This window comes from Notamacropus eugenii, chromosome 5, assembly GCF_028372415.1.
Source record: "Notamacropus eugenii isolate mMacEug1 chromosome 5, mMacEug1.pri_v2, whole genome shotgun sequence".
In the NCBI taxonomy this organism is placed as follows: Eukaryota; Metazoa; Chordata; class Mammalia; order Diprotodontia; family Macropodidae; genus Notamacropus; species Notamacropus eugenii.
In genome coordinates this window covers 97,336,925-97,364,677 of record NC_092876.1, presented here as the reverse complement: position 1 = coordinate 97,364,677, position 27,753 = coordinate 97,336,925, and the positions used below count along the sequence as shown (strand labels likewise).

At 40.6% G+C, this 27,753-nt stretch overlaps 1 protein-coding gene across 1 annotated transcript; it reads left to right on the top strand.

The window, feature by feature from the left end:
• LOC140504918 (T-cell ecto-ADP-ribosyltransferase 2-like) lies at positions 1-27,233 on the top strand. The gene is made up of 5 exons (XM_072610332.1): positions 1-86; positions 15,082-15,204; positions 22,215-22,932; positions 24,651-24,683; positions 25,065-27,233. Exons 2-5 carry the CDS (start codon positions 15,130-15,132, stop codon positions 25,157-25,159), a joined length of 921 nt encoding a protein of 306 aa, XP_072466433.1. The 5' UTR covers positions 1-86; positions 15,082-15,129; the 3' UTR covers positions 25,160-27,233.
• The last annotated feature ends 520 nt before the right edge of the window (positions 27,234-27,753 follow it).

Genomic DNA, 27,753 nt, shown 5'->3' with positions numbered 1-27,753 from the left:
AAAAAGTCCAAATGTCAATGCATTCTCACTCAAGCTGGAGCCAAGCAAGACAACTGAGTCTACAAGGGATCCTTTCTCAAAAACAGGTACGTTACAAAGAATGTGGATCTTCTCCTAAGAATAGGTTGGTGCTTTGGAAAGACAGGAGGGTGGGAATTTTCACAAACTCTCTCTTTTTCTTGACGTCACCTTCCTTTCAGTCTCCGCTCAGTCATTTTTCACTCTTCAGTCTGCTTCCTTGCTGGAGTCTCTGCCTCCTACCTGGCTCTCTAGCTCCCACGCAGAGGACCCTGGGCTCATAATGGGTGAGAATTCCCCATATCTAGTCTGACCTAGACCCACCATGTGACGATCTGATCATTTTCATGCTGTGTACCCCCTTTTCACTCTCCCATCTCACCATCCCCCTTTCCACTTCCAGCACTGGGGATAATAATATATTAATACTACAATTCCCAGAATAGATTTAGCAATCCATTGCCAACATGGCTCTATTCACCATCCCTATGACTCTCCAGACAAAAATACCATTACTTGACCACCCCTCACCTATATATGTTGTCTTCTTCTATTAGAATGTAAACTCCTGGAGAGCAGGAACTATTCTGCTTTTTTATTTGTATCCTCGGTATTTAGCACCATGTCTAGAATGTAGTAAGGTCTTAATGTTTTTTTTAATTTTTTTAATTTATTTTTAATTTAATAAACTTTTAATTTCTTTCGCTTGTGATATCTTTCTCTCTCTTTCCTTCCTTCTTTTCTTCCTTTCCTCTTTGCTTCCTTCTCTCTCTCTCTGTCTTCCTTTCTCCCCATAATACTGAATCATGACTTCCTCAACATGACTCATATCAGCTTCTTCGTTGACATTTTCATAGCCTCCACTCATTTAAAACCCTCCATCCCATGGCTTCACCCTATTTTCCAGTAGTACTTTGTTATTAACCATATGAACTTACTAGCTGTTCTCTCAACTGCTCATTCCGTCTCTTATCTCCCTTCATTTACTCAGACCACCCCTCATCACTGAAATGTTTTCTCTGCACCTCTCTAATCCTTGTCTTCATTTAAGGCTCAACTCTGGGGAAACTCTTCCTCTTCTGGGATCCTGCCCACAAGCTCCTGACCTCCTCAAATTGCTCTATATTTACTTGCCTGGATATATATTGTACCCACTAGGCGACTATCCCTGAGGGCTTCTTCCTATGAGCCTTCCTGTATTTCTCTGAGTCTTTCCTGCTGGTTGCTGCTTTTTATTTTTTATGATCCACATCCGTGGTTTCATCCATGTGGGGAAAGCCTGTTGGAAAAACTCAGTCCACCAAACAGCAATTGTCTACAATTTCTTTTCTTCAAAGGTTGTCACAGGTAACCCCTTATCACATGACCAATGGATCAGAGGCAGAACTAAAACAAAGCTCTTGACTCCAAAGCCTGCCCTTTGTCCCCTATGCTTTTGTGCCCCAGTATAGAAGTTCCTGATCTTTTTTGTGTTGTGGGCCTCCTTAGACAGTTTGGTGGAGCCTATGGGTATCTCTTCTCAAAAGAAGGTTTTAAAATGTACAAGGCACATGGGCTTACAAAGGAACCCACTTACATTGAAATATTCAGGAAGACTGCTATCCCATGGGATCTAGCAGTGGTATATACCCAATAACTTCAGTAATTTCAAAGTAGTGATAAACATAAATGGTATTTTGAGATATCTGAAATAACTGGAACGGGATATGGAAATATCTGATTTTGATTGGTGACAACATCAGAGGTACTACTGATCTTGCCATGATTTGGTGCTTACATTCAGAAATGATGGAAATGCTAAATTTCAGTTAGACATTAGTGAAAATAAAGATGAAATCTTTTTCCCCACCCAAGTTCAATAATCCAAAAGGAGAAATCCATGGACCCATATGAAGAACCTCTGCTCTAAGAGTATTCTTTTAAAGTAATATAATATCCCACTACATCTATATACCATGATTTTTTTCATCCATTACTCAATCACAGGCAGTATAACATGCCTTGTACATCGTGGGTTCTTTATAAATATTTGTTGGCTATTCAATAAAAGAATAACTGTTCTTTCTTTACTCTACCAATGATTCTCTTATGAGTTGGTCAAAGAAAAAACTCTTACTTCTTCCTCTATCCAACCCAACTAATTGATCATTAAATATTTAATGAGTGCCTACTGTGTGCCATGATAGAGGCTGAGAATACAAAAGCAAAAAATACAGTTCTTGCCCTCAAGGAACTTATATTCTATCAGAAGAAATCACATGTTTACATAGAAGTTCCATGTTTTTTCTTTGCTGTTTAGCAGCCCATGAATTGAAACAGAGAAGGTAGATGTCATCTAGACCTGGGATTTGACAAGGCCTGAGCATTGATAGGACAAGGAAGTAAAGAATTTGAGGGTAGAAGACAGTGCAGAGTTGAACTAATTAACTATAGGATCAGTATTGGGAAGTGAGGAAGGTGAAATTAGACAGGATCTGTGATCTATTGGAGAGCACTGGAGAATAGATGAACTAGGGAGTAGGGAGTTCACAATGAGGACAAAATATAGGTTTAGGAGAAGTGAGATTCAGGGAAGATGATAGAAGATAGAATTTCAGAATGGTTCATCATGGAAGTAGAATACTGTTGGGTGATGGTGAGATTAAGACTGTGACTATCCCTGCATATGACTGACAAAGAAAAAAGATGTAGGTCACAGGAGTTGATTTGAATGAACTAAATGACCAGGGTGTTTGAGGAAACATCAACATTCATGTCAAAACCCACAAGTTACCACTAGTTGGGTTGCGGTACAAAGAAAGATTGTAAGAAAGATACTGGAGTCCTTGAGAAAGGAGGGAGAATGACCTTGTGGTTCATACATAGCATAAAAGAAGATCCAGTTTGGATAATATCCCTTGAATAGAATAGCCCACAAAGGAGGTCACTAAATTAGTGATGGCAGCAGAAGAAGGAGGAGGGCTATACCTATTCTCCCTCCTAACCAAGTGCACTGGGCAATGCACTTGAGAGAGAATGTGTATTCAATCAGTGGAGAGGATGATCAAAGATGCAGTGTCTCCTGGAGGGACCCAGTTCTCCAAGGGTACCACATGATAGAAGGAGCAGAACAGGAAGAGGCCCAACATGGAAAAAAATGGAAAGAGCCAAATTGTGACTTAAGAAAGGAAGGGTGGAGGGAGATGAGAAAATAAGATGTGGTTACCCCAGTAGGGTAGGGATAGGGTGTGGCTTACATTAGATATAAGAGGTTCTGCATCAATAGGTTTAGAAGAATAACAGGGAGTTTGTTGGCCATGGATGATGCACCTTTTGACTGGGGTTCTCACTCTCAAGAGTCCTTCTAATGCCAGGGTACAGAGTCAATTCTCTTCTAAGTCTTAGGGAAGAAGGGAAATTGAAAGTAACGTTCATATCTCTTACTGTAGATGACTTCTCAGCGCCAAGAGGGCTGCTACCTGAGTCTTTCCTCCTAGGCTTAGTCCTTGAGAAGAAGGCCAGGTATTTGTAGTTTCTGTCCTAGAGATAATAGCCCAGATGCATGGACTTTAATCCTAGAGGTATCTGTGGGTCAAGTCCTAAATTGGGACTTGGAGGTAAGAGGTGAGGTAAGCTAAGTCACAAGTGATATTTTGGTCTTGGGCTGGGTCTAGTCCAATTAACCAAGGCTTTACTCAGGGTCCAATAAGATGGTAAAAGAGAACTGAGTTTTCTGTTGAAACAATGAGGCTGGGTAGAGTAGCAGAAGACCCCAGAGTGATAGGTTGTAGGGGAGGAGGATAAGGGAATCTCTAATAGTACCTGATAATATCTCCTCCAGTTTTGCTGACGATGAACAAGCTTACCTGCCTGTAGGGGCACCTAAGTGGGACAGTGTACTGGGCCTGCAATCACAAGACTTATCTTCCAGGGTTCAAATCTGGCCTCAGACACTTACTAGCTGGATGACCCTATGCAAGTCATTTAACCTTGTTTACCTTAGTATCCTTATCTGTAAAGTGAGCTGGAGAAGGAAATGGCAAACCACTCCATTATCTTTGCCAGAAAAACCCCAAATGGGGTCATAAAGAGTCAGACATGACTGAAAATTGACTCAGCAACAAAAATCTGCCTGTAACCTCAAAGATGATTGTACTGGCTTATACCTTGAAGAGTCCTGCCCTGATGGAGGTTCAGGTTTTTTTGTAAAGAACTCCCCCATTCCTCCCTTCCCTGTATCTTTGTTTGAGGGGCTTTCTTCTGAGGAGCCCTATTCCACAAAACATTAATTCATGAAGCATGATATGGTTAAAAAACAAAGGGCAGGGTGCTGGGGAGGAATCCTCTGGGTCCAGAGTCATAGGACCCAGGCTAAAATTACACATGTCATTCAGTACAGGCACATTCTTCAATCACACATATCATCCCTCTGGAGTTCAGACACCCTGTTCCTCAGCTGCCCCTTGTTCTAGAAGTCCCTGGGGATACAAAGTCTTGTCTTCCCAGGGTGAATCACAGTACAAAAAAGTACGTCAAATGCCCAGAGATGAAAGTTCCTAAAGTGGCTACTTTCCCTTGATGGAACCTCCACAAAATATCATGAAACCACAACAAGCTCTAACAAACAAATTCGTTCTTGAGAATTCTTATTCCCATCTTTATTTCTTCTTTTAGTCAGTCAATTAGTGTTTATTAAGTACCTACTATGTGCCAGACACTGGCTTAGCCTTAGGCAAAAGAAAAAGGTCCATGTTTTCAAAGAGCTCATAGTGTAAAGGGACAGATAGCATGCAAGTGACTACATATGAGCAGGCTATATAGCAGATAAACTGTATAATATAATATCAATAGGGATGCTATCAAAAGGAAGGGATTAAGATTCAGGGAGACTGAGAAAGAGTTCTGTGCAGAAAGTGGGAAGCCATGTTGGGGTATCGGTCAGCTCAGTGAAGAGACCCCCCCCCCCTCCCCCCCCCCCCCCCCCCCGCCTCCGATCAGCGGGACGTCTCGATTCTCAGGCTCGCAGTGATGAGGCGGGAGACAGAGATGATGCAAGCTCCGTTTATTATTGGCAAGTACAAGCCTTATATGTTGTGCAGCCGTAAGTTCCAAACTGGTGTCAAGCTCCTGCTGGGATTACTTTCACCAACCCTCTTTCATTAACAAACCCCTGTCCCAACGACTGCCTCAGGATGTTTGTCAAATCCGAGGATGTTTACCTAAGACCCGAAAGCCTTGGGGCTATCATATGAGATCCCGGAGGGCCAAACCCACAATCTTTGCTCCATTTGCACAATAGAGTGGGCTTATCAGGCCATCACATGCTAAACCGTTGTGGCCCTCTATGGTTCCCTACAAAGCAGAGAAGAAAAAAGGAGAATACTCCAGACCCGGGGCATGGCAAGCACAAAAGCTCTGAGTCTGGAGATGGTGGGTCCTGTGTGAGGGGTAATAAGGATGCCAGCAGCACTGGATCACAGAGTATATGAAAGGGAGTAAGATAGAAAAAGACTGGAAAGGTAGAAAGAGTTCAGGTTATGAGGGGCTTTGGAAGCCAAGTGGAGAATTTTCGATTTGATCCTAGAGGTCATAAGGAAGTGCTGAAATTCTTCTGCACCCCTCCAAATGAGGAGTCTTGTCATTGTGCCATTGTCATTTCTGGGCCTTCTGTGCGGTTACCGCAGTAGCTTGTTTTTATTCTATTTGGTGCATATCCTGCTCTTTTGAAATGCTGTGGGGCAGAGGGGCATTCTAGGCTTAGAGCACATTTTCATTTCATCATTTTTCTGGAAGTCCCCCTCGTTCTTTCTAGTTCCTTTTTCTTTTAAGAGTGCCTTAGGCTTGTTTGAAGTATCGTTCTCTGTACATGATTCACTCTGGAAAATAGGCCCGGAAGAACTAGGATGATGAAGGTGATTCCCCAGCCATCTTATGTATCTCAGTTTGTGATCAGATCTGGGATCAATGCCAAAGAATTTTTGATTCAAACCCTCCTCAAAGTAACTTTGCCTGGTGAGTGTAGGGTTGCCAGACTCCATGAAAGTGCTTCTCCAGCTTGCAGCTCTCTTCCTCTCACTCTGACGAAAGTTGACCATAATAGTTGACCTCAACAGTTCCTTTTAACATAAATAGAAACCACTCTTTCTCTCCAGGAATCAGAGTCCACAAAAGGCTGGACCTTCCTTCTGTAAGAAGCTCTGGCTGGGAAAGGAACTGGGAAGGGCAAGGTCAGAGGAATCAAATAGAGCCAGGCAAATCTTCTTGTAGTGATAATAGTATGAGATTGAGAGGGCCTTTCCCAGGGTGGTGATTATGGCACTGGAGAAGATGAAAGTATTATGTGAACTTATGGTTGGAACTTGAAGAGGATTTGGTGACTAATTTGACAAAGGGAATAGAAAAAGCAGAATCAAATCTAGATTTTGAAGCAGGGGAACTCAGAAGACTGACACTAATTGAAATCAAAAGAGGAATGAGTTCAAGGAAAACTCTGTAATGGCTTCTGAATCAGAGTTCAGAAGATATGAGTTCTAGTGCTGACCTTGCCACTTTTAGTTTTGTGCCCTTGTTCTCTTGTAAAATCTGGAAAAAAAGGCTGAGTGAACCTAAGGTTAGTCATCCTTCCTATGGATGAACTCCTGAGAGAAAAACGGTCTGCTATCAGCCCTTAGCACAGTTTCACATAAAGTAGGTGCTCAATGAATGCTTATTGACTGACTGACTGACTGACTGTTCCCAGCAGGGTCCTTAAGACCACGACCAGCCATTGTAGACTCTGGTCCTCTAGGTGAACAACCAGATGCCTGGGGGTCTGATTGCAGAGGTAAGTGGTTAAGCGTACCTCTCTGAGCCATTATTCATAAAATGTACAGATTGGATTTAATGGTCTTTCAGGACCTTATAACTCTGACATTCAATGAAATTAGACAAAAAGGTACAAGTAGAAAATATTTTGATTCAATCCAGCAAGCATTTTTAAATACCTACTATGTGTGAAGCTCTGTACTGAATTCTGGGCTCACAGACTCTAAAATAAAATCATACTTGCCCTTGCAGAATTCAACATGTAGACAGCAAAGTAAATATTTAAAATAAAAACGAAATAATTTCAAGGAAAAGAACACTGATGAGGGAACTTGAAGGGAGAAGAGGTCAGAAATGGCTTCTTAAAGGAAATGATCAGTGAACACTTTGAAAAGAATCCAGAATCCTAAAAGGAAGAGGAGAGGAAGGGAAGCATTCCAAAGATGGAGGGAAGGAGGAAGAGGGATTAGAAAGCTTTTGCTAAGGCTTGGGAGCAGGAGAAGGAATGGCCTATATAAGGTGGGAGTATAATTCAAACTTCCTTTTCAGTTTCTCTGGGAATATTAAGATATAAACATTTCTTTAGTCTAAGAAACCTTGCCAGACTTTTCCCCTTAGGAAAACTGGTCAAACGAAAGCTGAGCCCTTTCTTAGGGAAAAGGATAATGAGTAATAACTAACTGTCTTGATAAGAACATGGCTTCCACATCCCCTTAACATGGTGGGGGCCAAGACTCACCCAAGGACCTTGTGCTCTTTCTCACACCAGTTTGTGGGCAAGGTGGACAAATGTGAATTTTGTCAGTTTGGGGGAAACAGCTTGTCCCCAAATAAAGTAACCTCTAAGACCAAAGAAGCAGAACTATGGGTTTAGACTTCCCTCCTTACTGGCAACTACAGGATGAACAAAAGCGATTCTTTGCAAAATGAGGTTTCCACCATCTTAGAGATTGACTAATACAAGAAATGTTGACCAGACTCACCACAGAGAATGCATTTAACACTAGAACAAATTTACCTTTTAGGAACTCATGACCTCGAGGCTTTCACACTTCACCATGCCTTTTCTGCCAAAGAATGCCACTGATTGCCCACATACCCTAAATGAGGCTAAAAACTAAATGGAAGCTGCTACCAGGAGGCAGTCATCTTCTTTGCTACATTAATGAATTTCTTTTTCTTTCAGTTGCTACTCTTCCCCACCCAAGTCTTGCAAACATGATGGTGGGTGAGATGTTCCCTGGGCTCTCAAGGAACCCATGCTGGGAATCTCCTACAACAATTTGGTAGCAGCAGTGGGGATAATTCGAGCTTCTTGGGAAAGTGACTGACTTCACTGCACCCAAGGAAGCTAGAGGGTACACAAGGTAACATTTTGACCAAGTGGCTTCCTAAGATGATTGGTCCTATTTCAAAAGGACAACAGGGGTCTTTTTCCCTTTAAAGTTATCTGCAAGAAGCCAAACTGAAACAAAAGCTGACTCTTGTTGGCATACAGCTGAATGTCCTTCTATCATTTTAGAGAAGTCATGGGGAAATTCTTGGTCTTGTAAACCATGGCCCAAGGCTAAGACTACCTAGCATCTTCACCACTACACTAATCTTAATCTGGGGAACATAGTAGGTGCAAGCAATGTTTGTTGCTTGATTGATAGTAATGTAAACAGATGACCAATAAGTGGTGATTAAAAAGCTGAAAGCTCAGAAGAGGAGACTAACTCCACAAATGTTTCTATTCAAGGCAGCTAGATGGCACAACGCATAGAAGAACTCCAGGCCTGGAGTTGGGAAAATCTGAGTTCAGAAAATGCTTCAGACACTTATGATCTGTGTAACCCTGGGCAAGTCACTAAACCTCTGGGAGAGGGGGGTTGCCTCAGTTTCCTCAACGATAAAAAGGGGATAATAATAACACCTTCTTCCCAGGACTGTTATAAGGATCAAATGAGATAATAATCACTGAAGTGCTTAACACCATGTTGGGCACATAGTAAGCACTATTTAACTTAGTTATTATTCTATAACGTGAGGGGAAGCCTATGGAAAGATGCTGCTGTTTTGTCCTTAAGACAGGTCACTGTAGTACAGTCTCTGGGGCAGCAACTCTGATAAAAGCCTGAACATAAACTGAATCATAGGAATACTACCGAGTAGCCAAATTGTTTTAAGGATGAACAAAATAAGGAAAATTCCCAGGACTCCTTTAGCAAAAGTTATTTTAGAATTTTAAGCTGGCCAGGAAGACTACTTAAAGAATTTTCCTTCAAGGAACTCAATTTTTCCCCCACAGATCTTTAAGTTAAAGAAATTAATTCTATGCTCTCTCATCTAAATGTTTGTAGTGCCCCTTGAAAAGAGAGTTTAGAACCGAAGTGTAATGGGAGAAAAACCCTTATTGAATTTGAGAGAATTAAGGAAGTGTCACAAGAAATGTATGTTAGTTTTAGTGAGCTCTCATAAATGAGAGGATAGGAAACCAGAAAGTCTGATAGGCATAGACAACTGTTAACGCTGCTCAGAAAACAGCCTATCTCTTCCACAGGAAGTTGAGGTTTAGTTCTATTTTCTCATGACTGTTGTTGTTCAATCATGTTGGACTCTTGTGACCGCTTTTGGGGTTTTCTTGGCAAGCATACCAGAATGATTTAGCCATTTCCTCCTGCAGTTCATTTTACAGATGAGGAACTGTGGTAAACAGGGTTAAGTGACTTGCCCAGGATCTCAACTAGTTAAGTGTCTGCGGTCGGACCTTTTTTTCCCGACCTTAGGTCCCTTGCTCTATTCACTGGGCCACTTAGCTGATTTTCTTCAAGTCAGGGATAGGGAACCTTGGGCCTTAAGGCCACATGTGGCCTTCTAGATCCTTAAAGTGCAGCTTTTTGATTGAATTCAAATTTTACAGAATAAATTCTTTTATTTAAAATTGTTTATTTAAAAATTGTTTTGCAAAATTTGGATTCAGTCGAAAGGTCACACTTAAAGACAGGTAACCACTTGATAACCTGCCACAAGTGCTGCTGATTTGTGGGATGCTTTGGTATCATTAAGAGTTTAGCTCCTCTTTGGTTCTAGTACTTGATTTTAGAACTTCGGGTTAATACTTATTAGAGACTTTTCTAGAAAGCAGAGAGCTCTTCTGCTTAAAGACTATCTGAAGTATTCAAATGAGTCAAGAGTAACTTGGTGTTTGGTGAAGGAACAAGGGACCTTGAGGACTCTCACTGTGAGAAGAAGCTCTGTGAGAACTTGCCAGCTGCTCTAAATTTTCTACCCTGGTAAGATCATAAAACTTTAGCAGCTCATGAAAAAAGATGCTATAGGGTAGTTTATGTAAATGAGACCCATGTGCATTCTGCTGTTTGTCTTTCTTTCTCAAAGAGTACCATGACATCAGGAAGGTGATGCCATGACTTGCAAGTGAATTGGATTGAAGTGAGGAAGGGCAGTGCAAAGTCATCAGCCTCACTTTCTCCTCTAGAGACTAGAGATAACTAGGACACTGCCAGAGAAGCTAAGGCTCCCTTTCCCCCAACACAAACACACAAGCAGTCACAAACAAATGGGCATGTAGTTCTGATGTTTTCATATGTGGCATGGAAATTAGTTATATTGTAAATTGTCTCACCACTGATTGTTATGGACTCTATGGTAACTCACTGGAAATACTGTGACTCAATGGGTATATATATCAGGGTTACAGCTTTGAAGTAACTTTGGATCAATACTCAAAAGTTTAAAACATTCCCCTTTTGCTCTAGGGATCACTGTACAATGCATTGAACTAGATTATCTGGTTCATCAATAACCAGGACCTTAATGATGTGAAAGCAATCACTCTATGTGGAATATCCTGAAATGTGACTTTTTTCAGATATCTGAGATTTATTTTATTGTCATTTGTCTCTTGGATACTATTTAAGAATTTTTAAATGTATTGTTTATTTATTAAAATTCTTATCTTCTTAAATTTTAAGTTCTAAACTTTCACTTTCTTTCCCAAACCTCCCCCAAACCACTGAAAAAACAAGCAATGTATCAGTTACATAAGAAATCATGAAAAATATATTTCCATATTAGTCACATCAATTTGCATTCAGAGTTCATCAGTTCTTTCTCTGGAGGTAGATAGTATTTTTCCTTCATGAGTTCTTTAGAATTTACCTGGTTCATTATCTCAATCAAAGTAGCCAAATCTTACACAGTTGACCATCACTACAACATTTCTGTTACTGTGCACAAAGATCTCCCAGCTTTTCTCACTCCATTTTGCATTAGTTCATGTCTTGCCATGATTTTCTGAAACCATCCCCCTTGTCATTTCTTATAGCACAACAGTACTCCATCACAATTACATGCTACAACTTGCTCAGCCATTTCCAATTGATGAATATTCCCTCAATTTCCCATTCCAATTTGTCACCACAAAAAGAGCTGCCATAAATATTTTTGCACAAACATAGGTCCTTTTCCTTTTCCTTTGATCTCTTTGGTGTATAGACCTATTAGATATATTACTCGGTCAAAGGATGTGCATAGTTTTATAGCCTTCTGGTCATGGTTCTAAATTTTTCTCCAGAATGGTTGGATTAGTTTACAACTTTACCAACAATTTGTTAGTGTACCTATTTTCCCTTTTCCCCTCTAGCATTTCTCATTGCTAATAGGTGCAAAGTGGCACTTCAGAATTATTTTAATTTGCATTTCCCTAACCAATAAGGACTTAGAGTATTTTATATGACTATAGATAGCTTGAATTCTTCTGAAAATTGCCTGTTCATATCCTTTGACCATTTATCTTTTGGGGAATAGGGAGTCCTTTATTTTAACAAAGCCTCCTCACTGTCTCAGGCAGGGGCTGCCATGGGGCTGAAGTTTGTGCCATCCCTACTTAACACTTGAAGAAGCAATCAGATCTTTATTGAGCCTTTTTTAAAATATCTGAATTTATCCGTCCCTGTCCTTGGTCTTCAACTAGGAAGCCATTCCCTTGTAATAAAGATTACAAATGAGAGAGAAAAAGCAATTTGGAGGAACTAAAAATATATTTTCCATGTTTGACAGTGTTCTGGACACAATATCCCATACACATAACCCCCTCACCTCCCACCCCTGCAGGAAAATGGGGGGGGGAGCATTTTTAAACTTTCCTTTTATGCCAAGTTTGGTCAATTACACAACATTCACTTTTGTTTTTTTTTTTTCTGTTTATGTTGGTGTGGTCATTGTGATTGTGTAAGTTGCTTTCTTGGTTCTGTTTGCTATACTCTGCACTAATATATAGAGGTCTTCCTGTGGCTTGAATTCTTCCTCTTTCTCAGGAATGGTGATTTGTTTAGCTATTCCCCAATCAAGGGCACATAGTTTGTTTCTAGTTCTTTGTTACCACAAAAATGTGATGGGCACAAGCCCAAGCCAAGATCTTTTTCACTTAGATCGGGAGGGCTTTTGTCACATTCGTCTGAAGGGCCCTGGAAAGTCAGGCCTTGAGGGCAACCCCTTGGATTCCCCTTCCATTTCTCCCAGGCTAGATACTCCCTATCTCATCACCATTTAGCATGTTCTTCCTTTAATCCAAGCATCCTTTTGAAGTCCAAGTTCCCCAGCCTGGATTTTGGATCGTGGATTATCTGGGCTACCTATCAGCCAGTCCCATCAGGATTCTCCCTGGGTTTAATCTATAGAGACCATCCCTGGGACCCCAGACTACTTGGCAACACCTGGATTCTTCCCTCAGTCTTTTCATATTTAAGTTCCATCTTGCCTCCATGAAGGCACTCAGGTTTAATCCAGCTCAGATTCTGTCTAGGTGAGATTCTATCTGGCCTGCTTGTCAATACGAACATTACAAAAGGTTAGGCTCCTTAAGAGTCAACCCAATATGGTGAATCTTTGATTAACTTTGTTTTCTTTGACTTTAAGAAGGCTTATGTTGAATTCATTCAAGCAGGTCCTGGAGTGTTGGTATTTCGGGGTCCCCAGCAACCCAGATCTCAACAAGTACTGTTATGAATATTTTGCTATATAGACAATATCAGCAAATAATGAACATTTAACTAAATAATAAACATCTCCTATATGCCAGTCACTGAACTAAGCTCTGAGGATACAAAAAAAAAAAAAAAGAGGCAAAAGATAAGTCCCTGCCCTCAAAGAGCTCACAATCTAATGAGATGACAAAAAGTAAGCAAATAAACTACATACAGGATGAGCAGAAAATACTTCATAGAGGGAAGGCACTATAATTCAGAGGTATTGAAAAGGCTTCCTGTAGAAGATGGGATTTTTGTCGAGACTTAAAAGAAGCCAATGAAGCCAATAGGAAGAGCATTCCAGCGAGGGAAAATGCCCAAACTAAGATTTTTTTTTTCAGTTTCTAATCACAGAATTTTTTTAACTTGCTGAAAGCTTTTGGAAAGACTTTGTATATGCTTAATAAGCACTAAAAATAAATATTTTTATGAATTATTATTTATTCGTAACATTGATATTACTGGACAATCTGTGAACAGTGGTCCAGGACAGAGCCCTTTGACTCACAATTACTAGGAAAAAGCTGCTTGCTAAGAGTAGGTGACTTCTTGAAACAGAGAGCTAAACCCAACAGCAGGCATTGGGAGATGCACTTTCTGTGGGAACAAACAACTGATCTTTAGCAACTCCTGTGACTAGCACCCCTCACTCATCCCAAAGCTTATACATTTGCCCATTTCTTTTCTGCCAAAGATTGCTGTTGATTGGCTGTATATACTAAGAGAGCCTGAAAAGTTATCAGAATCCAATCTTTATCCTAAGAAAGTGAAGTTGCTTCCAGGAAGCAACTGCCTTCCTTATCTAATGAAGCAACCATAATTCCAGAGGGCTGATGATAAGACATGCTTCCCAGATATTGACAGACAGATAATGGATTCAAGATACAGAATTAGGCATGCATTTGTGGACATAGTCAATGTGGAATTTATTTTGCTTGACCATGAGTATTTGTTACAAGAGCTTTGTTGTTGTTTTCTCACATGTGTGGGAGAAGTGGGAGAATAAACATGGATAGGGAGAGGTTAGCAAAACAAAAAACTAAGAGAAGAGTCATTGAGATATCTTCACTGTTTAAAATGCGGAGAAGAGAATAGAAGGATAGCCCAAAAGAAGCACAGACGAGTAGGAAGGCTTTGAGAGTTACAGGTGTTCTACGGTCTAGTGACACTGCCGTCCTGGCTATTCTTTGTCCAAAGATACTCCAACTCCCATCTTCCTGAATTTTCATCGGCTGTCCCTTATTCATGGAATGTGGTCCCTCTTTTTCTCCATCTCCTGGCTTCCCTGGCTTCCTTTAAGTCTAAGCTGAAATTCAGAAGAACTCTTTTCAAATTCCCTTGTTGTTGTTCAGTTGTTCAGCAGTGCCTGACATGTGCCTTACTTGTTTTCCTAGCAAAGATACTGGAGTCATTTGCAAATTCCTTCTCCAGCGTTCCCATTTTACAGATGATGAATTGAGGCAAATAGGGGTTAAGTGACTCATCCAGTATTACAAAGCCAGTAGATGTCTGGGCCCAGGTTTGAGTTTAAATCTTCCTGACTTCAGAAAAAACTGAAAAGTACTGATCTCTGCAATGAGTAACCCTGCAGCTTATTCTAAGATAATGAGTTACCTAAGATCAGCGAAGACTTTCATTCTTGATAATCACGTTTTGGTCTTGCAGACCTGATGGTGCATGAGAGTTTCCCTGGGCTATCAAAAAACACAGGCTAGAAAATTCCCGCAACACAAGATGGAGATCATGGTCACAGAAAGGAAGCCCTTTCAACTCTTGAGGGAAAGGAAGGAAGGAGCTGAGTAGTGACTATTGCTTTGAAATGTTAATCTATAAGAAAGTTTTAACCTATGATATAAATGTTTCCTTATGCAAGATTCCTATAAATGTTACCCCAAATTGTCTTAGGGGACAAACATGTCCTGGAGCATGGGGGAATGACATTATTTTTGCCATCTCTCTCTGAACTAGAAACAACTTGGATTTAATTGATGTTAAACAAAATTCTTTCTGGCGGTAAGCTTGTTTCTTGTTCCTAAAATGCAGAGTATAGTGTTAATATTTTTTTCCTTAACAATAGGGAATGGCAAATTGGCCAGGTTGACTGAAGCATAGAGAAAACTAGGGGAAGTAATGTAAAATCAAGAAGTTAAATTGTAGCTAGATTATGAAGGCTTTTAACTTCAAAAGAGTTTGTATTTTGTCTCATAAGCAGATATAATAGACTTTTTATTTGTTTGTGTTTCAATTACAGGGATAAGATCAGGAGCAAGGAAGAAACCCTGGGCAAGGGGATCTTGAAATGAATTGCAAAGGGATAATCATCACCACAGCTATAGTTGTGATCATTGGGATCATCGCGATAGTTACATATGAAGTAAGTGGTCCATGTTATCCATAGACACTCAGTTTCAGGTGTCAGAGGTGATCCTCACAGGACCAGAAATTCAAACCAAGGCAACTTGGGAGCCAGGATTGAAGGCTGGCTGGTGCGGCCAGACAGGTTGACATGGAAGCCCTGAGAAGCCAGGGTGCCTGGGACTTGAACCCCAGGTGGGTTTTGAACTTGGAACTGGGACTGGGCTCTAAAGACCCTGAGCTAAGCACCTGAAACTGAGGACAAATAGCACAAAGAAGGAACGACTTCCCACTTCCCCCCACCCCATGCCCATGTCTCCAAGCCAGGTAAAACAGGGAGAACTGGAGAAGGGCAAGAACTTTCCCCTTATCACTGATTCAGTTCCCAGTGACCACAATGGGCTAAGCAGCTATGCACACTGCCAAAAAGATGGCAGAAAGAGAGAAACTAACTCTGTCTCCTCAGTTTTAAAGATGCAGGAATTCCATCAAAGGAGTTTATCCTACCCACATAATAGGAATGGAGCAGATTATAGTCCAGACAAACTAGGTATACTCAAAAGCTGGTTTTACAAACACACACACACACACACACACACACACACACACACACACATTCTGGGTCATATCTTTGACACTCTCTAATATGGGAGGTCTAGAACATTCTTCTGTTCTCCCTTCTGCTCTCTTACCTCACCTCACCTGTCTCAAAGCCTCTCTAACTTCCTTCTAAGCGCAAGTCAGGTGCCACCTCCTGGCCATTCCCGAAGCCTTGATTGTTACAGCTCTTTCCCTACTGAAATTACTTTGTATCTAGACTGTGTATATTTTGTATAAACTAATCTCTGTATAGGTACTGGTGGAATTCCGTTGCTTCTAGGATAAAATATAGTCAATATTTAAGGTTCTCCCTAGTCTGGGTCCCACATGGGCTTTCTGAGAAAAAGAGTGACAACTCTTTGGTTCATCCATATGCAACAGACCATGTCCTCATCTCAACAGATCTAGTCCTCATCTCTCCACCTTATCTTCAAGGGTACTAGGAGAGATCTTGTCAAATACTTTATGGGAATACACATCTGCCAAGCATATCGAATTTCTTTGAGGCATTAATCTGTTCAGAGGGTCAATATATTTAGAGCTGGGAATAGAGGGATCATTCAGTCTGACCCTTCCTCATTTTACATCTGAGGAAAGAGTCTTGGAAATATTAAGTGACATGCTGAAAGTTGCACAGGTATTAAGTGACAGAGGTGGGATTCAAGGTTCAAATTCAGGCCCAGCACTCCAATTTCAATGTCGTTTCCACTGCTCCAATCACATAAATTCATCAAAAAATGAAATGATGGTAGTTTAGTCTGTTGAAGCATCATAGTTTAAAGATCACTGAGTCCAACCCCTTCATTAATCATTTTTTAGCCTGAACTTAAGAAACACCAGAAAGAATTGGCATTTGCACATACGTAGCAGAAAGGGGAGAGGAGGGAAGGATTGTACTTGAAACTACAGGTCTCTATTATGCATAGTTTGATTTTATTTTTAAGTACATAAGTCTATTTAAGTAGATTAAGTATATGAGTTCAACCTCTAGCTCTCAAAGCTTTCCTATTGCCTGTGCTTCTTTTTGGCAGTCCTTCTATTTATTTCTGTACAATTAAAAAAATCTCAATATCTCAGTGATTCTCTTCTCTTTTTTTTTTTTTTTTGCTAGCCTCTCCCTATCTACACTTATTTTCCCACTTCTTCCACACATTGAAAAAGAAAAGAAAAACAAAGCCCTTATAACAATTATGAACAGTCAAGTAAAATGAATTATACATTGACTATGTCCCCACTTAACTTTTGAGGAAACGGAAGTGGAGGTTAAATGATTTGCCAAAGGTCTCATAGGTAATATCTGAAGTCAAATACAAAGTCAGGTCTTCCTGATTCCAGCCAGGCCTGGCACTCCATCCATTGTGCCACCTAGCTGTCACCTACAACCTCTTATTTCCTCTGACACTAACCTAGTTCAGGTTCTCCTCATCTCATGCCTAGACCACTTCATGAACCAAAGTTCCTCACTCCAGTTCATCCTCCACTCCTCTACCAAACTACTCTTCCTAAAGTGCAAGTCTGATCATACTCCCTCAACCCCCATGCCCACCCCCAGTCGCTCCAGGGGCTTCCTATTATTTTCAGGATCACACAGAAAATCCTGTTTGGTCTTTAAAGCCCTTCACAAGCAGGCTCCTTTTTCCTTTTACTGTCTTCTTACACCTTAGAATACACATGTATTCTATGATCTAGTGGCACGGTCTGCCTGGCTGTTCTTTGTCCAAAGACATTGGCTGTCCTTCTTCATCTTCATCTTCTGGCTTCCTTTAAGTCTAAGCTAAAATTTACCTTCTACAAGAACCCTATCCAGAGCCCCTTAATACTGGTTTTTGTTCAGTTGTTCAGACGTCTGTCATATTTTCTCGGCAAAGATACCAGAGTGATTTGCCATTTCCTTTATCCAGTGTGTCCCCATTTTATAGATGAACTACTGAGACATATAGGGGTTAAGTGTCTTACCCAGGGTCACAAAGCCAGTAAGTGTTTGAATCTGAGTTTGAACTCAGATCTTTCTGACTCTAGGCCTAGTGCTGTTACCACTGCACCATCTAGCTGCCCCTTAATGTTGGTGCTTTCCCTCTATTGATTATTTCCCATTGTGATATATGAAAAGTTCAAGAGGCATAGTTTCTGGGTAATTAATAATTTAATAAATTATGACTCAGATAATTAATAAAGTGGTCATTTGGCTTTCTCTCATAAATGAAAGACCCTTCCTGGAAAGTACTGAATATTTAAAAAGCCTTTGGAAAAGAGTGTGTCCCTGAGGAAGAAAATCAATTTTGACTGGTTAGCAATCAATTTGGGGAGGGGGGGAAGGTTTGGACATATTAAGGAGGTGGACAAAGTCTTCTATTCCTCCTGTAGAGAACATGACCTTATCATGAGACTCAGCCACCTCAAACAATCTGGGAAAAAGAATCCATCTCTACCCAGACCACATGCTTGGTTTTCCCTTTCATAAACTGGGTCACCCTAAATTCTAATGGAAGCTTCAAGGGCAGACAGAGGCTTGTTTCCTATGGGCAAGATCTCACTTAGACTGGATTCTCTTTGTAAGGTCTCCTAGTTGGGTGGAGTCCCCCCAAGATCAAAGATTTGGGCAATCTCATCTATCAGCAATGTCCTTGCAGAGAGTGGCTGAATAACCTTCAGGGGTTTACTTCTGAATGGGGAAATAGAAGGGGAGAATATGAATCTCAATGATCAGCTATATATATGAAATACTCATTTCTCTCACAATGTATCCTGTATTTATCTTGTTAATACATAGTTGTTTGCGTGTTGTCTCTCTCTACAAACTCCTTGTGAGCAAAGTCTATGTTCTTTGCCTTTATTTGTATTTTTAGTGCACACGGAAGGCACTTAAATGCTTGTTGATTGACTTCTCTGCAACTTACGGAGAAATTACTAGAATGCTAAAAGATTAAATAACTTGTCCAGGGTTATATGACTATATATATATATATAACTATGTTACAGTTATATCATTAGTGTGTGTCAGATAAGACTTGAACTCAGGTTACCCTGACTTTAGAAATGTCCCCTATGTACTATGCAATGCTATCTCTCTCACACCTGACTGGCAGTGTGGTATAATAGACCACCGGACTTGGAGTCAGAGAGATCTCAGTTAAAGCACCATCTCAGACAATTACTAGCTGTGTTATCCTGAGCAACTTACTTAACTTCTCAATGCCTCAGTTTCTTCATCTGTAAAATGAGGCAAGTGGACTCTAAAGCCCCTTCCAGCTCTAACCCTATGATTCTATGATAACTGTTCATAGAGACATAGATAAATCAAAGTCATCCCAAAATGTTTAATATTTTAGTCCCATTCCTTGTCATACCCTCTATGAATCCTTCTCAAATTCAAAGAATCTCTTGCTTTCCCATATTTCTAACATGAGGGTTTGTGCTTTGGATTATCATTGATCATCAAATCCCACAGCAAAATTATAGAGCAGATAGGTTCAAAGCTCACTCTCTCAATCCCAGCTAGCAATGGCTAGTCAGATCCCCAGAGCATGACTGACAAGTGCTTCCCTCAAAGGTTCTAGGGGCCTTTGAGAGATTGGGGTGCCTTCTATTCCTATACCTAATGAATGAATCCACCATCTTCCCCTAACATCAATCACCATTTAGTATCTCCCAATATCAATTTGACCACTTCATTTCTCAATATGAATTAACATGAATTAACTCTTACAGAGGGATATTTATCGAAAAATATATATATAAACAAGAGCCCAGTGTAAGAATTCCAACTCCTGAATCACACTCTCCTATATCATTTCAGTCCGTGGGGAGAATGGGTTCAAACTTACAGTAGTAGTTCTAAAACATTCTCTCTACTACCCCAGCCTAAGGTGGGTAGTACTTCCCAACTCTGAGAGCCTTTTATCTCCAGTCACATCTGAGTGAGGCTTAGCTACCCCATGATTATAGGACTCAGGTCAATCCAGTGCTGGGCTGGTTCAAGTAGGTCAGTCCTCAGAGCTGGCTCCTTGCCATGCTTGGATACCATGGCCAACAGTAGACTCCTTTCTGGTATATGGTTGCTGAACTCTACTGTTTCTGCCGATCTTTCAACCTTACAAGATCATGGCTCTATTCTCTTCTGTCTCTGAAGCTCAGTTACCTAAGATCAGGGATGAGCAAACACAAGAGGAAGAAAAAGTGGTGCCATGCCACAAGGCAGCCTAGGTGCAGAGTGAGACTGATGGAAGGAGCAGCCAGCTCCTGCCATCTCTCTTACCTCTCTCTGCTCCTGGAGGGTCATTCAAAAGCTGCCAAGGGAAAAAAGAAAAATGGCCTGTGCCTTTTGTGTGTGCATTCAGTTCTGGCCCATTAGGCAATTAAAAGGCTTTCTATCACAATTCAGTAAGCTGACCGGAGAGTCAGAGGACACGTGATGCAGATGGTGTCTTTCTTCATATGTTCCTTATTTTTAATTTCTGTGTTTATAGTAGTCAAAATGACTGAGTCGCTCAAAGTTCTTCTTAAAACAATATTGCTGTTACTGTTCTACTCACTTCATTTCATTATTTCATGAAAATCTTTCCATGTCTTTCTAAGGTCATTGAGGTCATCATTTGTTATAAAACAGTGGTAGTCCATCACAACCATACATCATAATTTGTTTAGCCATTCATCAACTGGTGGGGATCCCTGCAATTTCCAATTCTTTGCCACCACAAAGAGAACTGCTATAAATATCTTACTCACATTCAAAGTTATAATTACTATTTGTGACTTTCTTTCCATCTTTTTACTCACTATTTTCTTTCTTAGCCTCTCTTTTTACTCTTTTTCTATTACATTATCTTCTGCCCCCACCCTCCTACCCTCTCACTTCATCCATCCCTCCAAGAGTCCCCCGTACCCTCCCTTTACTTCCCAGAATCTCAATCCACACACTTCTCCAAAAGTTCACCCATCCTCTCCCCCTAACCTCCCAAATCTCAATCTACAGACCCCTCTAAAAGTCCCTACCCAACCCTGTCCCCCAGTTTTCTCACCTATCTATGTGTTCAGAAAATTTCTAAATCCTCTCAGATGTACACATTATCTCCTCTTCACCCCAGATGAGAATAAGATTCCATTACCAGCCCTCTACCCTCACCTGTTTCCTCTGAATCAGTTCTTCCTTTCATGTCCCATTTTCATAATATAATTACTCCCCTTTACCTTTCGCCAGCCTATTTCATTTTGTAGAATCACCTCATCATACACAACAGCCCCAACCTTTCTTTCACACTAGCAATGTTGAATATAATCTGAATATAATCCTGAGTGTTAGCTGCTTTTGCCCACTTTGCTTTTTTTTTCTCATAACCTCACAACCCTTCTGAATATTATCTCCCCTCAGATCATATTTGCCAGGACTTCCCCACTACCCTTGGTTTTTCACTCTTTCAGTATAATTGTTTCCCCTGACCTCATGGTCTAATCAAAGGGATAGTCCAAATAAGCCTGGGAGAGAATGGGTACCATTTTTGGAGTCTGTAGGATCACAGACAAAGCTGAAAGGACCTCAAAGGTCAATTAGTTCAACCTCCTTTTCTTACAAATGAGGAAGCTGGGCATGGGAAGTGGTTCACTCAGGATCAAACACACAGCCAAGTTTTGTCCTTAGGTGTTCTGAACCCATTGTTCTGCACAAAGTATCATGTTGTTCCCTAGCAAAGAGAGTCCAATATTATTCTGAATATTCTTATTGTTAAGAATATTATAATATCATAATATCTCCCCTCAGACTATATTTGCCAGGACTTCCCCATTACCCTTCATTTTTCACTCTTCCAGTATAATTCTGTTTCACTCTAACCTCATGATCTAATAAAAGGGATAGTCCAAATAAGCCTGGGGGAGAATAGGTAGTGACTTTGGAGTCAAACATAGGATTGTAGACAAAGCTGGAAGGACCTCAAAAGTCAATTAGTTCAAACTCCTTTTCTTACAGATGAGGAAGATGGGTATGCGGAGGGGCTCACCCAAACACAGAGCCAAGTTCTGACCCTAGGTGCTCCGATTCCAAACCCATCATTCTGCCCAAAGTATCATGCTGTTCCCTAGCAAAGAGAGTCCTTGGTTTTGAAGAGGTCAAAACCCAGGCAAATGAGATACCCTCTTCTCAAGTCCTTATTTCTCGTTCCTCCAAGTCACCTCTGAAATTAAAATTTTGAACATACCCCAGCTGACTGGTGATTCACTATACATATAACACAATGCTTTTTTCTCTTTGGGTGGCCAAATAAAATGGTTCATGCATATAAGGGACAGTGAGGTATGTGTGTATGTATATGAGCAAGTGCATGTGCACATGTGAGCAGATGTGCGTACACACATGCGTGCAGTCTTCCTTTATAAATTATTAGTAATATTGAGTTGAAATTCTGATTGTAGCTGAAATTTCCATTTTTTCTGCAGATAAAAGTTGGATTTAAGAAAAAAATTTACATGAACCTTCAACCCAATGCTTTTGATGACCAGTATATGGGATGTGAAGAGGACATGATGAAGAAGGCAGAAGAACTCTTGGCTAAAGAAAGAAAAGTAGATGCTCAGTTAAATGATGTGTGGGAGAAAGCAGAGAAGAGAAGAGAGAGCCTGCTTCTGAATTTCAATAGGAGGCCCATTGAAAAGCCTTTTGAAATTGCTGTCATCGCTTACACTGACCCTGACTCTAAGGCTAAAATTCCATTTTACTCGAAATTTAATGAAAATGTCAGAACCTGCTGTTCCTCCACAGATGACTACATGAAAAGTTTCCATTTCAAGGCTTTCCATTTTTATTTGACACGAGCCATCCAAAAACTTGGAGGAAAATGTATTCCTGTTTACAGAGGCATAAAGCACAAAGTCTATCCTGATAACACAGGAGAAATGCGCTTTGGTCAATTTGCCTCATCATCTAAAAACATAAACGTGGCCAGAGATTATTCGAAGAGCTCAGGGACTCTCTTCCATTTTACCACTTGCCTTGGGGCTCACATCGAACATTTATCATACAATAAATCACAACAGGAAGTCTTGGTCCCACCATATGCGGTCTTCAGTATCTCAACTTTTAAAACCAATGGCCTCAACACTATCCACCTACAGAATGAAGCTACCTGTAGTAACTTTAATTGTGCATACCTGAGAGGTGAGTTGGGGGTAGGGAGAGAGGATCTAAAAAAGAGTATGAACAGACTGGGCTCAGCAGAGTCCAGGCTGGAGGCCATATAAGGGATACCTTAAATGGATAGAATTACTGGTTTGTGTAAGATATATGTAAGCCTTGTCCAAGACATCCACATAGGTTGTTTAAACATAGCTGGTTCTTGGATGGTTTGGGGGCAGGAAGGGACACGAAGGTGCTAGGAGCAGCATGAGATTAGGTGCTCTTTTCTCCAATCTTCAAAAGCATTGCTGGGCTAGAATTAAACCTGTCTCCCCCAAAACATTGTTGGTCTAGGAGGAGTTTAATAGATTCAGAACTAAACTGGCATTGCTCTCCCTTTGCTTACACTTGCCAGTTTAGGCTCTCTCCACCATAACCCTTTAGATGGGAACAAGATGAGATCTCAGCTTAACCAAGAGAAAGGTTTCAATCTTACTCCAGGGAAAGTAACTTTCTTTCTTTTTCCTTAAATTTTATTTTTATTTTCACTTTCAGATCCTCTCCCTCCCTTCACCCCTCCCCTACCCATTGAAAAGGCAAGAAATCAAGAGAAAGTTTCTGAAGTCTCTATGGAGGCAAGCTAGAAATCATGGACATGTTAAAGATATGGCTTCTCCTACATGTCTGGAGCATCCAAAAAAATCATTATCCTCTCTCTCTCTCTCTCTCTCTCTCTCTCTCTCTCTGTCTCTCTCTGTATGTGTTAAAGATATGGCTTCTCCTACATGTCTGGAGCATCCAAAAAAATCATTATCCTCTCTCTCTCTCTCTCTCTCTCTCTCTCTCTGTATGTGTGTGTGTGTGTGTGTGTGTGTGTGTGTGTGTGTGTGAGACTGTCTCTATCTATCTCTTTCTCTCTGTCTCTCTCTGTATCTGTATCTGACTCTCCTTACCTGGGAGCTGGGAATTTCCAACTCCATATTCTCCCACAGGTATCTACTAACTCTGTGACCACAAGCAGAGTTAACTTCTCCATGCCTCAGTTTTCTCATCTGTGAAAGGGAGATAATATCCTTATTAAGAACCAGGTCTTTCTGACATCAAGTCAGCATTCTAACTTCTATGTCACACTGACTTTTGAGATCTATGTTTAAAATAGAATTTGGAGTCAGATGACCTGAATTCCAATCTTGACTATACTATTACCACTATGGTCTTAGGTGAATTACTTCTCCATGACACTGGGCCTCAGCATCCTCATTTGTTAAAAGAGAGAGAGAGAGAGAGAGAGAGAGAGAGAGAGAGAGAGAGAGAGAGAGAGAGAGAGAGAGAGAGAGAGAGGACATTACATTCAAGTTCTATCCATCTCTAAATATAAATCTCTGAGCCTTTGATTCTAGGATTTTCAGGATTTCTAGTCTACCTTTGATCCTTTCTGGAGACTCCATTTATAATAGTTAGGTCATGAGTTGTAATAACCAATGGAAGATACATATCTAGTTATGCTGAGTGGGAACAAAGTTCTGGACTGGGATGGGACTGGGATATTTGGGGATCTAAGGCTGAATGGAGTACAGAGCTCACTCCAAAGCTAGAGGCCAGAAAGCAGGAAGAGGAGACTCAGGCTGGCTGCTCCTAGCCTATTGAATTAGGTCATTCCCAAAGCTGTGGTGAGATATGCTGTAAAAACTGGGCTAAGCTTAGGAATGCCAGTCTTAAAGCCTAGTACCAAGAATTGATTGCGTTTCTCTCAATTTCAGGAAAGACAAAAAACGAATGTCCTTCCAACTCTGGTAAGGAATCTCTCCATACCTCCCCATCCCCAATCAGAGCCCTCACCCAATAGTCCCATATACCCAATAGTCCTACAATGACTTCTTCTCTCACTTCATATTGGGTGGCCTTAGAGACCTGGTCCCTCCTCAGTTGTCTCATGAGATCACACAGTCCATCCCAGGACAGGGGAGGCTTTACTGAGACTATAGGTCCTATAAACTATTTCTTAGCCCCAAATGTCCTCAGTCTGTGAGATTCCAAAGAGGGAGGGGGAGGGAAAAGAAGTGAGACCAGCCTCCCAAAAGGTGATTTTCTGACCTTCTAGTAATGATGAGAAGGGGATTAAGGAAAGGCTCCCACATTAAACTCACCTCTCTTCCCTCTTCTTTCTCTCCTAGCTCCTGGTAACATCCTAGCATGGTCTGGACATCTAACTCCCCTGCCATTGTTTGGTCTTCTCACCCTGCTCCTCCAAGAATGGCTCTACCTCTAGAGAGGTTCTGATTGTACCTGGGCCTCACATAGGATTTCCTCAGCAATGTGGTCTGTACCATTGACTAATTATGAGGCAGGCTGGGAAGGTACATTGGTCTGAATTTAGTCCAGGGGTTCTTAACCTTCTTTATGTCCTGGATTGCTTTGGCAGTCCAGTCTGGTAAGATCTATGAATCACTTCTCAGAAAAATATTGTTAAATGAATAAGATACATAGGAATATAAAGGAAACCAATTATATTGAAATACAATTATATTTAATCAAATTATAACAAAATTAAATCAAATTACATCAGAAAAAATTTTTTAATTCACAGAGGTCAAGTCAATAAAACTCCTGGTTTTAGGCACACTTTCCACATACCACCACTCTCCCCATGACAATCCAAGGATGATCTTAACACAGAAATATGAAATTTTGAAATTGAAAGAATAAACAGCGGATTTCTCCCTATTAACTAGCTCTCTTCTCAGTGCACCAGACATACCATTTGCTGAGCTGAACTCCCCAACAGCAGGTCTGCCCTGCTACTTGTATTTTCCTGGGTGATGGTTTGGGTCATACCATCTGCACTCTCAGCAGGCTTTCTGAAAAATGATTAATAGTTTTACGTCTTGGTCTCTAACTCTTAAAACAGTTGTTTTAGTCTCCAACTCTTAAAAACATAGGAGAAGCCTTAACTTAAAAACCCATGGGTTGATCCATGAATCAACCGATCAATAGACATTTATTAAGCATCTGCTATATTAAGCATCTGCTAGATGCCAGGCACTGATCTAAGCACAGGAATAACTACACGTGTAGCAGTGTGCCCTTCCCTTGGATTGAAATTTAAACCGAGAATTATGAACTAATTCTGTTAAAATGGTAACTTCAAGTTATGTGACTGCTACGCAGTCCCATTTAGGTTGCCAGATGTTGGTTACCTTCTTAGAATAGTCCCAAAGAACTCACTCACTCAATACGTAGTGAATGAAATTGACCAAGAGGAAATTAAAAGCTAACAGAATTCAAAGAGCTGAGTAAGCCTTGACTAATGCCAGTAGAATATGAATTGAGCCCTTATTCTGAGAAGGATTTAACTGACTGTTATGTGTCACCATGACATAACAAAGAAAGATCAAGAACTCCAGTTCTAGAATCAAATATAATTTCATCTTCATTTCATCTTTCTTTAGTTGCTATTTTTATTCTGTACACAATGCTGTAGCAGATTCCTGTAACTTAGAAACGCTACTATCTTCATTAAGGTCTTGACAGCTTCCTTCCTGGACTATTACAATAGCTTCCTAATTCTTCTCCCTACCTCAAAAGTCTGTCTTCCCACTTGTATAAACTGATGTAGAGAAAAGAAGACCAGACAAACATTTTATATGATAAAAACTCTACAAAGAAAAACAACTGTGAATGACTTAAGAACTTGGATCTATGCAACAACCAACTATAATGACTCTCCCTTATTAGACTGTGAGCTCCTTGAGAGCAGAAACTTATTTTGCCTTTGTTTACATCAGCAGCACTTAGTATCTGGCACATAGTAAACACTTTTGTTGTTGTTCTTTTGTCTCAAATTCCTCATGACCCTGTTTGGGGTTTATTGGTCAAGATACTGGAGTAGTTTGCCATTTCTTTCTCCAGCTCATTTTACAAATGAAGAAATTGAGGCAAACAGGCCTATGACTTGCCCAGGGCCATACAGCTAGTAAGTGTCTGAGGCCAGATTAGAACAAAGAAAAATAAGTCATCTTGACTCCAGATCTGGTGCTCTCTATCCACTGTGCCATATAGCTGCACCAAGTAAGGTCTTAATATACATTAATTAACTGATACACAATTTAAGAGGACTGATGACGAAGCATGCTGCCCACCTCTGACAAAAAGGTAATACCATCATGGTGCAGAATGAGTCATCTATTTTGGGGTTGTGGTCAATGAGGGAATTTATTTTGCTTGACTTTTCATAGTTGTTACGAGGTTTGTTTACATTTGTTTTCAAAGAGATGGGGGAGAGGGGAGAGGTAAGGAAAAGAGATTTTTGTTCATGGAAAAAAATAAAATTTAATTAAAAGTGTTCTCTTTTGCCAATCCTTCCTTCACCACAGCTACCAAAATAATCTTCCTAAGGCAGATGTTTGTCCATCTTATGCCCCTTCTCAAAAATCTTCATTGGTGAGAAACAGAGCCAAGGTGGTGGAATAAAGGCCAGTACTCACCTGAGTTCTACCCCAAATCCCTCAAAATACTTTTTAAATGACTGTAAATAAGTTCTAAATCATCAGAACCCACAAAAAGACAGAATGAAACAAATTTCCAGCCCAAGACAACTTGGAAGGTCAGCAGGAAAGGTCTGTTGTACCAGAGTAAGAGTGGAGTGCAGTCCAGTGCAGGCCATACCAGCACAACCTGGAGCAGGCCTTGAGAGTGACCGAATCAGCAGCAGTTGCAGCAGCTGCTTCTGGAGCTCTCAGCCCACAGAAGGTATGGAGTTGAACAACTGATCAGAAGGAGATTACAGGGGTTAAGGACACTGTTGCTTTGCTCATACTCAGATCCAGGACATAGTCCTGGGTGGCAGTCCCAGGGTAAGGAGGA

What these genes read in the sequence shown, in the direction of transcription:
- LOC140504918 (XM_072610332.1), top strand. Translation starts at nt 15,130, where the DNA reads ATGAATTGCAAAGGGATAATCATCACCACAGCTATAGTTGTGATCATT. An exon ending in TCGCGATAGTTACATATGAA is followed by an intron (nt 15,205 to 22,214) that starts GTAAGTGGTCCA and finishes TTTTTTCTGCAG; the next exon opens with ATAAAAGTTGGATTTAAGAA. An exon ending in CGAATGTCCTTCCAACTCTG is followed by an intron (nt 24,684 to 25,064) that starts GTAAGGAATCTC and finishes TTTCTCTCCTAG; the next exon opens with CTCCTGGTAACATCCTAGCA.